The following is a 15,845-nucleotide window of genomic DNA, read 5'->3' as shown; positions in this document are numbered from 1 at the left end:
CTTTGTATTGCCGGACCGCATTGGATAAATTGAAAAATGAGAAACAAGAGAGAGAAGGGCGAGTGAAAAAAAAAAGGTAGTTCAGTTTTTTTTTCTTATTTCTTTTGAGTTACGGGTTTTTTTGCGATGAAAGGTTCTTAGGGGAAAAAAGTGAGAGAAAAATGTAGGAGGGGTAAGTTGCATAGGTATTGTATGTTAAGGTTTTTTTATAATTTTCCCAAAAATAAAACATGATTTATTGTGTAAATTTCGCATACAGCTGATTGCTTGCTGCTTGTATACACTAGTTCATTAAAAACTGGAACAAGGGCTTTACGTAATTTTGTCAACAATTATGGTCATTCCCGTAAGTTTTCCCAAGCTATAAGAGCAAGAAGTCACCAGTAGAGAGAGAGAGAGGGGAACATACTGTATAGGTTTAGAGAGAGAATGTGAAGTCTCTCAATTTGTACGACACTTACCTCTTTCTCTTCACACTATGTAATATCTCTCTCTCTGATATTTTTTCTTTCATTTATTTCATAATATAATCGTTCTCTGGTCTGCTTTCTTCATCTTCTTTCATGGTATAATCTCTCTCTCTCTAATAATTAATCATAGAAAATTGATGAAATTATATGGGAATGTGTGAACTGCAACATCTTGCTCCCTTTTCTTGCTTTGATCAGTTGTAGATAGCTACGAATCAATAATATCTCCTGATTTTGTATAATCATCGTTATTTGCCTCGGCCCGTGTTCTATTTGTGCCTATTCGTTCTGTTTCTTGTTATTTATAGTTTTTGAGCAAATCTATGGATGAATTTTTGGTAAATTCTTATACATATCATTGCTATCTTATTGTACCGCAAGTTCGACTTCCGTGGGTTTGCCCTAAAAATTGCATATTACGAATAATCTATAGATTGGGTTTCAGTTTCTTTGATTTATTCCATGATACAGCTCAGTTGAATAAAAGATAACGAAAATGTAAAATGGCTTGGGCTTGGGATTTGAGCTTTGGTAGTGTGTTCCAAAACGTGGCCGAGCTGACTTGAACTCGGCAAAGTAACACGTCGAGTTTTTTTCTTTGACAAACTTGTGTTTATTGAAATCACTTGAAAAGTAAAGTATTTTGTTGCTAAATAATTGAAAATGATGGATAAATATGTTTCTATATAATTCTTTTTTTTTTTTGTGTTGATTCGTGAAATTTTCGTAGAATGTGATCTAATATTCTATTTTTGGGATTTTCCTGAATTGTTTCGAGATAGAAATCAAAATTTTCATAATCCCTTTTTTCCATCTCTTATAAATTTTTAATGATGTTTATAACTTATTTTGCTTTTCACTATTTTTAATTACTTTTAATCAAAGTTTTATATTTTTTTAGCAATTGTTTAGCTCTTTTTGGCCCATCCTGATTCACTCGGGTTATTCGGCTCAGGCAGATCCCGTATCCTGAGTTGCAGCCAAGTTTTTTAGCATGGTTTTAGTGCAAAGCACAACATCCACACCTTTAAATTGGAAAGAATCATGACATGTGTTGTTTGTTTTTTTTATTTTGTATGGTTGGGTGGTCTATATTCTCACTGAGACTTTATTCATGGAAAACACAGTTTGAGGTGTGATACCTATTCAAGTAGTGTGAGCAAGTTTGCTGAGCAAATTTTTAGAGAGAGAGGAGGGTAGGAGGTGTCTTTCTTTTACAATAGAAATGCATTCTTCTTCTGCTGGGGCATCCACAAAGCAAAGAGCAGTTGGCTCATCACAACCATCTGATGCATCTCTCAAACGAAAACGAGGTTTTTTCCAAAAAGATTGTAAGCATACATGACTAATCCCGTTGCCATTTACTTACTTTCTTGACAAATTCATTCTTTTGGTATTGTTATAATCCCCAATATATGAACATAAAGTCTCCACTTTGCATTCTTGGTCATTCTTTTTGAGTGAGACTTGCTAATTATCTCTTTTGATGTTACAGTGCAACACATGATGTATGGATTTGGAGATGATCCCAATGTACGTTTCTTTATTCTATCGAAAATTTATCTGTATTTTCTCTTACCGATCGTTGTTGTTCTATTTGTTTCCATTATCATCATGAATCTAGAAAATAGAAAATCCCAATGTACGTTTCTTTATTCTATCAAAAATTTATCTGTATTTTCTCTCACCGATCGTTGTTGTTCTATTTGTTTCCATTATCATCAGGAATCTAGAAAATAGAAATTGGCAGCTATGACCTAAATGACCATGAGGTTTGATCTCATGGTTGAAATTTGTGATTTCCCCTTAAATTTGGTGATTTGGTCCCCATATTTGTTGCCCGTATGGAAGAAGCTCACACTGAAGGCCCTCATTTTGTGTGCTTTCCTATATAATTGTGTGGTTGTTGTTTGATTATTATAAACAAAAAAGAACAAAAAAAATACAATATATATGCCGCTTTATGGGTTTATATAGAGAGCTTTCTTTGGAATTTTTAGTTGTATTACCCAAACTTCTGTCCCGGATAAAACTGTTTTATAACATGAACAACTGAACATCTTGTTGTTTATGTTATGACACGGTTTGATTAATTATCCTGGGCTGTTCGCTGCAAAAAATAAAAGTAGACAAAGATTGATTCACTTAAATATTGCAAAAATCTTAGCTGCAATTGATTTACCCATTTCGGCCAAGAATCAATGATTTTGAACATAAAAATTTGAGAAATTTTCGCAGCGAATGGTTTGCGAATTTCGGCCAAAGATAATGATTTCCCATAAAATTAGTTTAAATTTTGCAGAAAAAATTTAGCGGCAGATTCACCTGTTTTGGCCAAAAACCAAGGGATATCCATATTTTACCTGCCAATATAGGGTACTTAGATGTAATTACCCAAAAAAGAAAAACTTGGATGTATCTTGTCAATCATTAAGAATCAGATGTATAACCCCATACCAAAACTAATCTTGTGAACAAACGAATGTCCTTGTTGAAACTTGATTCAGACAGTGAATCTGAAATTGCATTTGTTTTGCGGGTTTATACCCATACAAGTAAATTTTATAACCTTTCCAATCGCTTGATGCCTTTGCACTGTTAGAATAAATATTCCCTTGTTGGGCACTTTTGTGGTGATTTTGCCACCAGTTTTACCTCCAATGCTGTTACAGACTTTACCAGGTTATTGACATTGAAACTTTCAGATATCTCACTTGGAGACTCATGAACTAAATAAACATTCTCTTGTTTTGGGATAACATAGTGGAAGAGACTCTAGAGGCATTTTGACATATACTTTATTTGCTTGGCAATTTCCCTAGTTCTTCTTGAGGTGTAATGAAATTTACTCAAAAGACATTTACTACTCTGATCAAATGATTGTTTTCCAATTAACTTATGGGATTTTGATTGTGTTTATTTCCATAACTATGTGCCTTGTGAAACATCAAGTTAATCTCAGTATGTGTGCTTTTGGGATTCAATGTCGTGTCACTGAATCACTCAGATGTTCTCTTAGCAACTTTATCATTTGTGTATAATTTCAATGATTTTAATTTTTGCCTTGGATTCCTTTTGAATAATGTAAAAATTATGTAAAGCATTCGATATTCCTCATACATATCTCCATTGTATCCACTCTAGATGGTCATGTAATCGCATAACAAGCTGACATACATATATGTGACTCTTCTCTTCTTCTTTTATAGCCACTTCCAGAAACTGTTGCACTTCTGGAGGACATAGCAGTTGAGTATATCACAGATATGGTATGTTTCAGTCTCATGTTAGTTAGCCTTTATCTTATTCGCGATATCCTCCTAGGCTTCGTGATCTATGAGTAGCCTATAAGTTTATGCACTATGCTAGAGATATATTATTATGGGGGTTCTACAGCTTTATGATTTCATCCATGTGTTTTGCATTTAGCTGGTAGCTGCCATAGCAAGTTCACTCTTTACCAAGTTGTATCAATGTTTGGGGATTTTGGCCTGTATAGATTGGATTTCTCTGGTGCCTTTTTTATTTCTAATGCTGCAAATAGTTCTTAAGTTTTTGCTAAGCTATCTTTGAACTGCTAGCACCTTGACACTTCTATTAGAAGCCATGATTCAAGAATCTGGTGTCAGGACTGCATGACATGAATTGCCCTTTTACTTGTCAAAGTTTAATCTTTTGAAAATCGATGTAGCAAAAGTTTTATGTAGCGTAGGGAGGTCGGTTTGCCTGAGGACAAGCTTGAAAGCCCGACTTCCCACATCTAAAACAAGTGTCACACTGATAGACTGAAGAGAACATGTATGCATATACCATAAAATTTTAATGGTTATAGTCTAGGTTTTCTTTTATGCCCATCCTAGCATTTGAATATGTATGGTTCAATGCTGATTTCCTCAGATTTGTGCACTTTTTTTTCCCTATAGTTCCATTAGTTGTTCATTGTCATGGTTATCCTTCTTATGCCTTCTCCTATTATTTGTCATAAAGAAAGAGAAAAGAAAAAGGAAAAAAGAAAATGGTTTGTTTCTTTCATGCTTTCCCTTTTTTTAATTACAAATTATTGATTTTTAAATCTTTAGGCCAATAGTGAGGAATAGTCATGTTACGATTTCTCACAAAATTTTTACGATATTTTTTATTAATTTATAACATTGGGATTTTGTTGATATTTACAATTTTAGAACATGTTAAATCAGTTTTTCCTTTGCAATTGAGTTCCTCTAGGTGCACAAAGCTCAAGAGACAGCATCGAAACGAGGGAAGCTTTTGACCGAGGACTTCTTATTTCTGATACGTAAGGTAGGTTTTCGCTGAAGATTATACCTATTCTTGCTTGATATGTGCATGCCTTCTCTGATTCCTGATGGTCATCTAGAAGTAATTAATTTTGACATTGTCATAGCAATCTTTTTAGTGGTCGCTATGGGAATGGAAGCTTATGAATATCCTTCCCCGGAGAAGGTTTTTCTGTTGTTACATATTATCCTGACCTAGGGGTTTGCAGAATTTTAATTCCAAACCTATTTCATAAAGGAAAAATTTTATATAGAGCCGAGGCTCTAAACGATCAAATTTTGAGCCTACCTCAAAATTTTCACTAGAAGAAGTTGTTTTGATGTCCTATTATCTTCAAATTGATCATCTCGACATCAAGATGCATGGACATAAAAAAAAAATGGATTGCAAGTTTTGGAAATAGTGTATTATGTAACACATTTTTGGACCGTCAATTTTGAAGATTTTCAAGTTTTCATAGATATGTCGATCTACACTATTTTTGAAGCTTTAAAATTTATAAATAAATATGAAAATATATTTTAAGGCTATCAAAAAGATATCCAATATTAAAACCACATTTCTTGACACTATTTGAAGGTAGGCTCTAATTTGATTGTTTAGATCCTAGGCTCTATACAAACCACACCCTTTCATAAATGGATGAGCATTGGATGCCTTGACGTTTTCAAGGGATTAATTAAGTCTTGAACTCTAGCTGAACTGAGAAGATTGACTGTTAGGGAGGAGCAATAGGGTTTACAAGGTCTATGATCCAAGGAAGCATGACCAACATCTTACAACTCTAAGCAAAGTATGTAATTGAAAGGAAACACAAATACAGAAATATGCACCTTTCATCCCTGAAATTTTTTTTCTTTTTGAGAGAAGTCAATTGTATTAAATACATAGAAAAAAGTAACACCCGATATGCAACCCTCATAGAGGCTGCTCTGAGAAAAATTGAGCAAAATAAGGCAGCCCATGAACCAGGTACAGAACTCCAAAGCTGCAAAAGAACAGCCCACGAGTGGTGTGCTGTACTACATGTCTTAGAGGGTGAAGAGAGGGGAGGGAGAAAGAGAGCAAAGGGTTGGAGAGAGTTACGGATGGGAGAGAGAGCGAGAGTGGGAGAGAGGCTCAGAAAGGAAGAATACGAGGGCAAGAGGGAGAGACTGCCAAGAATGGCTCCTTAGCTGGTTGTTGACGAAGGCGATGATCCTGTTGCATCTCCTTCCTTGGAAAATCTATCAACACTGGTGTTGGCTTCCCACATGTAGATGAAAGTGACTTGAGATACCCTACAAAGGTGAGATATGTGATCAAACAGGTGACCCAATCTCCAAGGGGGTCCCCAGGTATCACGTTTCTCAAGTCCCCTTCCACTATTGGGTTCCCCAGGTATCCAATAGTTGCTAAGGTCTGCTTGAAGCCTTCCAGGAGGGCTACTGACTCAGCCGTGGTAGAGTCAATGTGTCCAATGAATCCTGAGAATGGAGAGAACAGAGGTGTGGTTGAGTCCTGAGAATGGAGATAACAGAGGTATAATGTTTCCCAAACTGGAAAGGTGGAGGATCCCACATAAGCATAGACAGGCATTTTCATGGCCCAAAGTATGTAACAGATTTCAGGCACTTTGCAATGGTGATCAGGGAGTGGCTTGTTCCTTGAAAAAGATGACTATTCCTCTCTTTTCAGACAACCCATCGCATAGCAAAGGCTGATATTTTCCAAGGACTGCAGCTTGTTTAGGGAGAGGAGAGTAGAGGAAAGTTGTGAGTAGCATGGTCTTACATTCCGCAGTGTGACCCAAGTGATACCGAAGAAATAAAAGTATATCTGACCATATATATGAGATAGTCAGGCACTGGATTACCCAGATCGCCGCCCCTTAAAGGCAAAGTTGGGGCTTCTAAAACCAGCTCCCAAGTTCCTAATTAGGGATCTCTATCGGAGCCCTTTTTCTTTTTTGGAAAAATTACAAAAACCTCTCCAAAGCAGGCTTTCTAGATAGCCTCCCCTCAACCATTTTTTTTTTGTAACTTGTACCCCAAAACTACCTTCTATAGCAAATACCCCCCAAGTCAAAAAGTCATAGTTCCTTAAACGAAAATGCCTTTGTCCGTACATGATGGCGTCACATCCCCGTAGGATGCTCAATGACAAAAGATGGTCTGGCACATGTGCCTGCCGGTCTGGTAGGGGGTGCACTCAGTCGGGCATAGTCTTTTGGCGGTCCCGCAGAAGGTGTTGTCGGTCCAGCAACGTTGTGTGGTAGTCCGGTAATAGGTGTATTGATCTCAGTTTGGCTAGTGAAATCTCGCTCCAGCAATGTGCACTGTCGGTTCGACACTCTTTTGCCGCGGTCTGGCAGTGAGTCTACTGGCATGGGTTGTGTGACGGACTATTCTTTTGACATAGATACCGGTCCGGCAGGCATATGTGCCAGACCGCCTTTGGTCATTGAGCATCTGACAGGGATGTGACGTCATCATGTATGGACAAGTGCATTTTTATTTAAGGAACTATGACTTTTTGACTTGGGGGGTATTTGCTATAGAAGTTAGTTTTGGGGTAAAAGTTGCGAAAAAAAAAGTGGATGGGGGAGGTTGTCTAGAAAGCCTGCTTTGGGGGCGTTTTTGTAATTTTTCCCTTAAGGGCAAAGTTTCAGCTCTCGAAACCAGCTCCCGAGTTCCTAATCAGGGATCTCTATTAGAGCCCCTTTTTTTTTCGAGGATCTCAATCCTTTGTTTAAGGAATCTCGATCCCTATTTTGTAGGGAATTCCCCTAGTCAGGGAGCTCAATCCCTCTATTTGTGGATCTCGATCCCCATATTTGTGGATCTCCATCCATGTCATGTAGTGTTCCCAACCCCTATTCAAGGATCTTGATCCTGTATCGATCCTTTTCGCATAGGGATCTCGACTTATTGTAATTTGTAATGTGGATCTCGAATAAATTATTTAGGGGATCTTGAACTCTTTAAGGGATCATGATCACAGATGGAATGTATATTGACTTTGATAGAAATTGGTGCTAGTTTTTCAAACCATGTCGATCCACAATTGCGCCCTGGTTGGTGCCAAATACTCTTCGGATGCACCAAAGGGTGCAGTAGATGGTGCAATTGTTGGAGACTTAACATTGACCTCGAGCTTTGGCAATGGATAGTACTATAGGAACTGAGCAAATGAAGTAGTGTGGCCTCGGGTTTTTAGCCTAATGAGGGCATTACCATCAGTGAAGGTGTTGAAAGCATTCCTAGCCGTGGAAACATCATAGTCTCCTGTATTGACCACAGCTACAGGATAGAACACGGTATCACAAAAGAAACCTGGTTTCCATGCAGGATACAGTGAGTAGCTTTTCGAGAAATATGAAGTTAGAGATACTGTCAATAAATGGAAATGGTCATTATAGAACATGTGATATATTAGAAGCAACAGCTAAATAATTATCACAATTTGAAAAATATTGTTATGATGACTTAGTGTCCATTAATTACTTCCAAATTAATGGTATTAGAATATTGTTGTTATCTTGTACTACAATAAGCATAACAGACATTTCAACAAATTATGCACCTTTTTCTTGTTTACCTTTGGAAACCAGTATAGTGTGGCCACTATTCATAGCAGTTATAATGTAGTATGCAAATCTGAATATTTTGTAACAGTTGTTATAACACTTCAGAAACTCGAAGTTTTGGTTGATGCCAAAGCTGTATAACACTTCAGAAACTTAATTTTTATGGTTGATGCCAAATCCGACTCAGCAAGTTAAACATTCAACTTGGAGAAACTCAGTCATGTTTTTCAAATTGTAGTTCTAAATATTAAAAATTGAAAACCCAAAACAAAATCTGAGGTTCATTCAAAATTTTCCTTTTGTTGATCTGCCACAGTAGGGCCATGAACATTGACCAAGAGCCCGTTAAAGTTAGGAAAATGACCTTCAAAGACAATAACTAAGACCTATCCCTCGATACATGACAAAGAGAGAGATCCCACAAAACCTATAGACCACCCGAGGCACCCAAGACATCTATCCCAGCAAAGCCTAACGATCCACTACCTCAAATTGTTCTAGCACTAAGAACATCAGGACTTGGTAGCTTAGTCTCCTGCAACAAAAGGATGTTTGGCCTTATTTTTTAATTAGTATTAACACTTCTGCCTTCCTCTGGCCATCTCCCTAGCCCCAAATGTTCCAACTAACAATCTTCATGAAAACAGAAGACGAACCATATCTGGTGGCAAACTCCTCACTTGTGGACATGTAGACAGCAAGCTAGAATCTTTCTCTCTTTCACTCTCATCACTCTTGCCCTTTGAGCTACTACTCTAAACGAAGAACTGAGTCAGTTTAACAATCTCTTTCAACTGGACCTTACCCTTTTCAAACGTTACGCCATTTTTCTCTTTAACCAATCCTCACCCAGAGGATCACACACCTAGTCCTTCGTAACTGTATGATGTATCACCATTCCTAGGAGCCTCTCCTTTCTGTTTCTTTATCTTCACTTTGAAAGTTTGCACCACCTTTGAAATTGGTTCATTATAGCCCACTCCCATGTCTTCAAGCATACCCTGATAATCACCCTCCAAATCCTCATACTGCGTCTCCATTTGATCTGCATCCTCGATCCCCAAGTGTTTTAAAAGGCGCGATGCCGCCCAATGAATTGGGGGGAAGGGGGGGGGAGAGGCGATGTAGCGATGTGGTTTAGATGCAAGTGCATTGCCACGATGCGGTCAATGATATGAAAAAATTCTAAAAAATCAAAATATAGGTTAATGCTTAGAAAACAACATGGAGGTGATTTATGTGATAATAGGTATTTAGTTAATTCATTAACTCCAAAAGTATCAATTGTCGCATGTCGGAGATTCTGTATCAACTATCCCTTGATAGAAATTAGAAACTTGAAACTAGCTTCATAAAACATTCAACAACCATAATCACAATTTTGCAACTACAAACTTTAAAGTTACTAAACACAAACTAAAATTCTATGAAGATTAAAGAGTTCAAAAGTCAAGCTCAAGACAAATCATCATCATTTCTTAACTCTCAAGTCTTGGGATTTTAAATTTCAAATCTAAGAACTTTACAAAAAAAAAATTTCTGCCACTTTTTTTTAAATTGATTTGATTCATAAAAAAGGCACAGATGTGGCTGTCTTCAGTTGTAATACCCTGCCAAACCCTTTCCCTCCTTTTCTCGGGGCTCAAAATGTCCAAAAAATCCCTGCTCAAGGGTTTGTGTTTTTTCATTAAATGACTAACCGCATATGCGCATTATGCAGGATAAGACCGCATATGCAGAGAGATGCGGCGCATATGTGGGCGCATCTCTCAAAAGTGCATACGGCATGTTGCAATGCGCTGCCCAGTGCATAATGCTTTAGGCGGCGATGCAGTCGCATTTTAAACCATGGTTGGGACTATTCACCTTTCTCTCTGCCAGGAACCGCCTTTTTCATACGGTCAAGAACAACCAGCGGAACAGCCTGCTCCTCTGGTGGGATCCCAGCCACTGAGACATCCTTCCTTTCCTTCGAAACAACCTTACGAACGGGCAATAATCTCTCTGGCATTTTCGAAGTCCAAAAGGAAGCAAGGCTAAAAATGCTATTCTATCAAAAGTTGTGAGCAGCCTACCAATGCACACTTCCACAGATTGAAGTGTAAGTGATGGTAGGTCTTTTTGTGGCGATGTTCTTAAGGAGACGAGTATGCGCACAGGATCTTGTGGTTGTGAGCAGCCTACCAATGCACACTTCCACGGATTGAAGTGTAAGTGACGATAGGTCTTTTTGTGACAATGTTCTTAAGGAGACAAATAAGCACACAAGATCTTGTGGTTGTGAGCAGCCTACCAATGCACACTTCCACGGATTGAAGTGTAAGTGACGATAAGTCTTTTCGTGACGATGTTCTTAAGGAGAGGAGTAAGCCACAAGATCTTGTGTGGTAGGATCTTTTTCCCCTCCCTTGGAGGATCTTTTGGTTTGAAGGGTTGGGTTAGCAGAGCTTGGGTTTTGCTTAATGATCCTGAGATTTAAAATACTTCCTGGTGGAAAGGTTCTGGGCTCTGAAAATGATGCTCAGAGGGCCGTTAACCAAAACTGTTGGCAAGTACGAGGCAGGCTTGTGACACTCTGTGGAAGCCTACTGACCATGTCTCCTATATTCCTTGTGAAAATCAGGGTCTAAGGTGTGCCTTTTAATGCATAGAATTTGAGTTTCTTTGGGATATTGCCAGATGCTATTGAGAGTTTGTTGAGTTGATTGGAGTTCAATATTGGACCCTGATTTGGCTTTTTTAGAATAAAGATCCTTAAAAAACAAATGTTTCAGTACGTAACAATGTTTAGCTTATGGTCAGCAAACATGAGAAATTTAAAAGATACTACTATTTTGGATGTTATCAAATTCAAATTCCTTGAAGCCTCTTCCTTCTGATTCTTTATCTTCACTTTCATGGCTTTCACCATCTTCAAAGTAACCTTCGAAAGAATATCTTTCCTTCTATCAAAATACCCTTCAATCCCCACATTTTCCTTTATCTATTGGGGTTGACCTGGTTGAGGTCAAGGTGGTATCACCTGTGACTCAGCTACTGGTCTCAGTTTCTATTCCTACCAATGCTATCCCCTTTCGAAAACTACTAAAAGTTTCAATTTGCTAATCCACTACTAACAGTTAATGTTCAACAAGAAAAAAAAAAAACAAAGCATACCCATCAAAAGATGAGGGTGAAGTACATGTATCAATCTCACCATTTTCCAAAGCCCTGCTCAATAGCTTTGGATGTTGAGACGCACTACTAATTTTACCATCTTCTCGAAATTTAGAAATACCATGATCCTCCTTGTGACCCTTGCCATTCCTCAAATTGTCCAAATTAGCTACCGCATCCCCCCTTACTACAGTTCTCCATACATAAATTAGAAGTTGGTTTTGAAGTCGAATTTGAGGAGGAATTTGAATTTGATAACATCATCATCATTATCAGAGCTTTTCCGATGATGATAATACCCCTAAAACTTTTAGAGGAATTTAGGTTAATTAATATTTTGTAAATTATTTTTTAATATTTTTAATAGGTGCACCTATTTTTTATATTAGATCTTCTAAATTTCAAGTGATTTAGATTTATAAAAAAATATATATATATAATTCAAAAAAATAAATAAAATATAATTCAAAGATGAAACATGGTTGTAGCCATCCCATCTACCTAGATTCAATCTAGACCGTTACTCTTATTCTATTGCATCAGCCCTTGGGCTGATACACTCTTTTTCCTATATACATGTGCATGCTTTGTGTTTTTGCACATTTATTCTGCCGTAATGTGTTGTCGAATGAAGCAGGATATGCCCAAACTCAATCGATGTACTGAGCTACTTTCCATGAATGAAGAACTCAAACAAGCACGGAAAGCTTTCGAAGTTGATGAAGATAAGCTGGCCTCCACAGAATGAGTACTATTGAGGCAAATACCCCTTTTGATTCTTGCTTCTAAATTAGGTTTCTGGTAACATTTTGCCCAACATAGTTCCCTTCATATTAAGGGAGGTAAACCTTTTAAGTTCATCGTGGGAAAAGAAGAGCCTAACCAAACACGGGGAATTACTTAGCTTTACTGTTATCCATTTCTTGAAGTTCTGTAACATTAGATGAAGATCTAGTCAATCCACTTGTACAGTTAATAGCCCAAAACAGCAAGAAACAGTAGTTTTTGTCTCGTTTAACTGTGAAACACTGTTTTCTCGCAAATTTACTTGTAGCATAATTGGTTGGAACACTCTGGTTGAGTGCAGCTTTGGTATTCATATTTAGCATGTTTTATGTAGGGCTGGCAATGGGCTAGGCCCGGCTCACGTTCCTATAGGGCCGGTCCTAGGCCAGCCCGACCAGGCCGAAGGGGCCCTGGCCCAAGCTATGGCCCTGTCTGAACTAGGCATGGACGAGCCTAATTAAAAAAAAAAGGAGAAAAAAAAAGACAAGTTAAAAAAACAAAGAGTAATTGGAGATTAGACCCCTTGCAGAAACTGAGTTTTACAGTCCTGCCTGTCAAGAGCTTATTTTGTTTTCTGCATTGGGGTTTGAACTGTAGTGAAGTACCTCAGATGAATTGGGTTATCACAATTTGAACAAAGGCGTAACTCATTTAGACTCTTGTGATTGTTTATGTTTGTAATTGTCTATCCATTTTAACCGTTTTTTGCTTGTATCTTTTTTCTAACATGATAATATTGTCTTTTGCTAGTTTCATAGAATTGAAAAGATGCCATGTGGTTCTCTACTATGGATGTATATTCAAGAAAACAATGAGGTTATTTGCCTCTCACTGAAGTTATGGCCTTTAATAGAGCGGAATGGCGGTTCAAGATTTGTATAGCCAACCATAATTAGTTGAAAAAAGGCTTTGACAATGATGATGATGATGAATGCAGTTATCTACCATAAACTAGTGAAAGATAATAAAATTGGTCAACGGCCTACGATTTAGTTTGTGGATCAGCCATTTACTACAGCAACTAGTTCCAAGATTCATATCTCAATTTACCTAGTATCATTTTCAGCCATTTATCACAGTGGTTATGGTCTGATTGATTTTCAGAGAATCATATCCCAAATGATCTTCAAAAAATTAAAAATAATAATAATAATAAATAAAAATCCATATCCCAATTTACCTAGCAAAAAAAGTTATCTAAATAAAATATTCATATCCCAATTTACCTATCAAAAAAAGGTTATCGGGTAACAATTACCCATTCGATAGATTGTTGTATGGTTATGGATAATAGTTTTACCCGTTGTAAATACAATGTTTTACTTGAATACAGTTCACATAAAAAGCATATTAGAAAGCGAACTATTGACGTAAAGAGCATATAATAGAGAGCAAACTACATAAAAAGTACACAATTCAGTCAAGGAAAAAATTTATATTAGGTTGCAGAATTATGGTTGCAATAATCTACCTTGTTTGTTTTAGCGAAAATTATAAATAACCCTTAACAATAGACTTTTTATGCAACTCATCTTCAATCAAACTTTTTTTTCCCATTTTTTACTCGAAAATATACTTCTCTAACCAAAAAAAAAAAAAGGCTAAAACACCCTTCTTTGACTTTTACCCACATCCTCTCTCTCCTTTAGACAAAAGAGTGGTCTGGTAGATATACATGGCGGTCTTGCGCCATTCTTTATGGATAAACATGCGGTCCGGCACTTTTTACCTGGAAAAAATGTGGTCAGTCCCACACCATTCTTTCTAGATAAACATGTAGTTTGAAAAATGTACATTGCGATTCGGCACTTTTTACCTGGACAAAATGTGGTCTGGCATATCCCTATGGCGGTCTGGCACTTTTATTCCCAAAGAAACATACGATCCGACAGATCTATGTGGCTGTCCGGCACTTTTATATATGCGGTCCGACAGATCTACCTGTGGTATGGCATATCTATATGCGGTCCGGCAAATAATGAAGGCGGTCCAACTCTTTTTTAGTTTTATGGGCTCCAACAATTGGTACATGGCGATCTGGCAGCCTATGTAGCTTTTGGTACTATACGTAAGCCCACATGAATGTCCGGCCAAATTTAATTTTTTATGTAGGAAAAAAGGTATTTTTGTCAAAAAAATATATACTTTTTTTACTTGGGGGTTATTTGTTAAGAAAGTTTATTTTGGGGTAAAAAATAGGAAAAAAAGTTTGATTGGGGATAAGTTCCATATAGGATGTCTATTATGAGGGTTTTTTATAGTTTTCCCTTTATTTTATTTAATGGTATAGATTTGAAAGACGTACCAACACTTCCTTAAAAAGCAAGAAGCAAATTATTGAAATTGTTAATGAAGATTACATAACACCAACAAACGTGGGTATGGTGTATATAAATACTCTCTTTTTTCTTTTTAAATTTTAACAGTAGCTTTCATTAGATAAAGGAACTATCTCATTTCTTTTTGGAAAATTGTCTCACACGGGCTGGATCACATTTCTACTTATGTGGTCCAGAAGTATAAAGCATCCATCTTAAAGATGGATGCTAATATATAATCCATTTAAAAACAATTGAAACTAACTGTCCAAATATTTTCTCAATAGAATTATTATTTCTAGTTTTTAAAATTTATGTATTTTTTCATAGTCATGATCTCCATATCAGAGATTACATATCAAAAAAACTAAATCTAAAAATCCATTTCAAAAATAGATTTATTACAAGGCCCGCATTTCTATATGTGCAGGCTAGCATGCATGCCAACCGCCTTTTTTTCTTCTAATTCTATCAACGAAAATGCAATGGTCTCCTCCAATGTCTCAAAAGTTATGTGAATTAATTGGTAAAGATCACTATTACCTTAATATCACTTCTTTTTTCTTTTTCTGAGCGGTATCAATGGTAGTAAAATTCTTCCGACTTCAATTTACACCATGGCAAACGCATTAACAAATATCCATTAATCACACACCTATTGGAAGTTTGCATTAGCTGGATGAATAATTCCAACAATGATATAACAAACAATTATATATCATCATAAAGAAATAATCAAGCTCGAATTGGATGGACGAATAATTTGATCAAATTACGGAGCAAAATGTGTTTTACCCTCAACATAATTTATGTAAGGTTGCAACCTTAAAATGTAGAATTAAAAATGCACCTCAAAAATCCATCAAAAAAGATTGTTTTAATGTTAAAAAAACTCTCTAATTGATCATCTTGACATCAAGATGTATGAATATGAAAAAAGAAAAAGATTTTGAATCCCAAAAATAGTGCATCTTGTAACACATTATCTAGACTATTCATTTTCAAGATTTTCATATGTTTATAGATCTAGTTGATTTTAACTACTTTTGGAGTTCAAAATTTCATAATTAGATATGACAAAAGATATTCAAATAATCCTAAAAAAAATTTATACCAAAATTACATGTTATGATAAAATTTGGAAGTGCACCTTAATTGGATTGTGCAAGGTTGCAACCTAATAGAAACCACGCAGAAATGCACAAGCGCGCACAAAAAAAATGTCATAACTCATTTAAATGTTGTGTGAGC

General features: G+C 36.6%; 1 protein-coding gene across 4 annotated transcripts; it reads left to right on the top strand.

Moving 5' to 3' along the window:
* Positions 1–369: 369 nt before the first annotated feature.
* On the top strand, positions 370–12,561 carry TAF13 (TBP-associated factor 13). 4 transcript variants are annotated; one of them, XM_011630993.3, is made up of 6 exons: positions 370–480; positions 1,598–1,801; positions 1,966–2,003; positions 3,680–3,739; positions 4,695–4,769; positions 12,128–12,561. In XM_011630993.3, exons 2-6 carry the CDS (start codon positions 1,696–1,698, stop codon positions 12,236–12,238), a joined length of 390 nt encoding a protein of 129 aa, XP_011629295.1. In that variant the 5' UTR covers positions 370–480; positions 1,598–1,695; the 3' UTR covers positions 12,239–12,561. The 4 variants fall into 4 exon arrangements, with proteins under 4 accessions (XP_011629295.1, XP_011629293.1, XP_088702641.1 ...); XM_011630991.3 differs by having other exon boundaries at positions 12,125–12,561; XM_088846515.1 differs by having other exon boundaries at positions 370–566.
* Positions 12,562–15,845: the final 3,284 nt, after the last annotated feature.

Source organism: Amborella trichopoda, chromosome 1 (genome assembly GCF_054954075.1).
Source record: "Amborella trichopoda isolate Santa Cruz 75 chromosome 1, AtrichopodaSantaCruz75HAP2 v2.0, whole genome shotgun sequence".
Classification (NCBI taxonomy): domain Eukaryota; kingdom Viridiplantae; phylum Streptophyta; class Magnoliopsida; order Amborellales; family Amborellaceae; genus Amborella; species Amborella trichopoda.
Note: the sequence above shows the minus strand (reverse complement) of the source record. Positions and strands in the feature narration are given on the sequence as shown.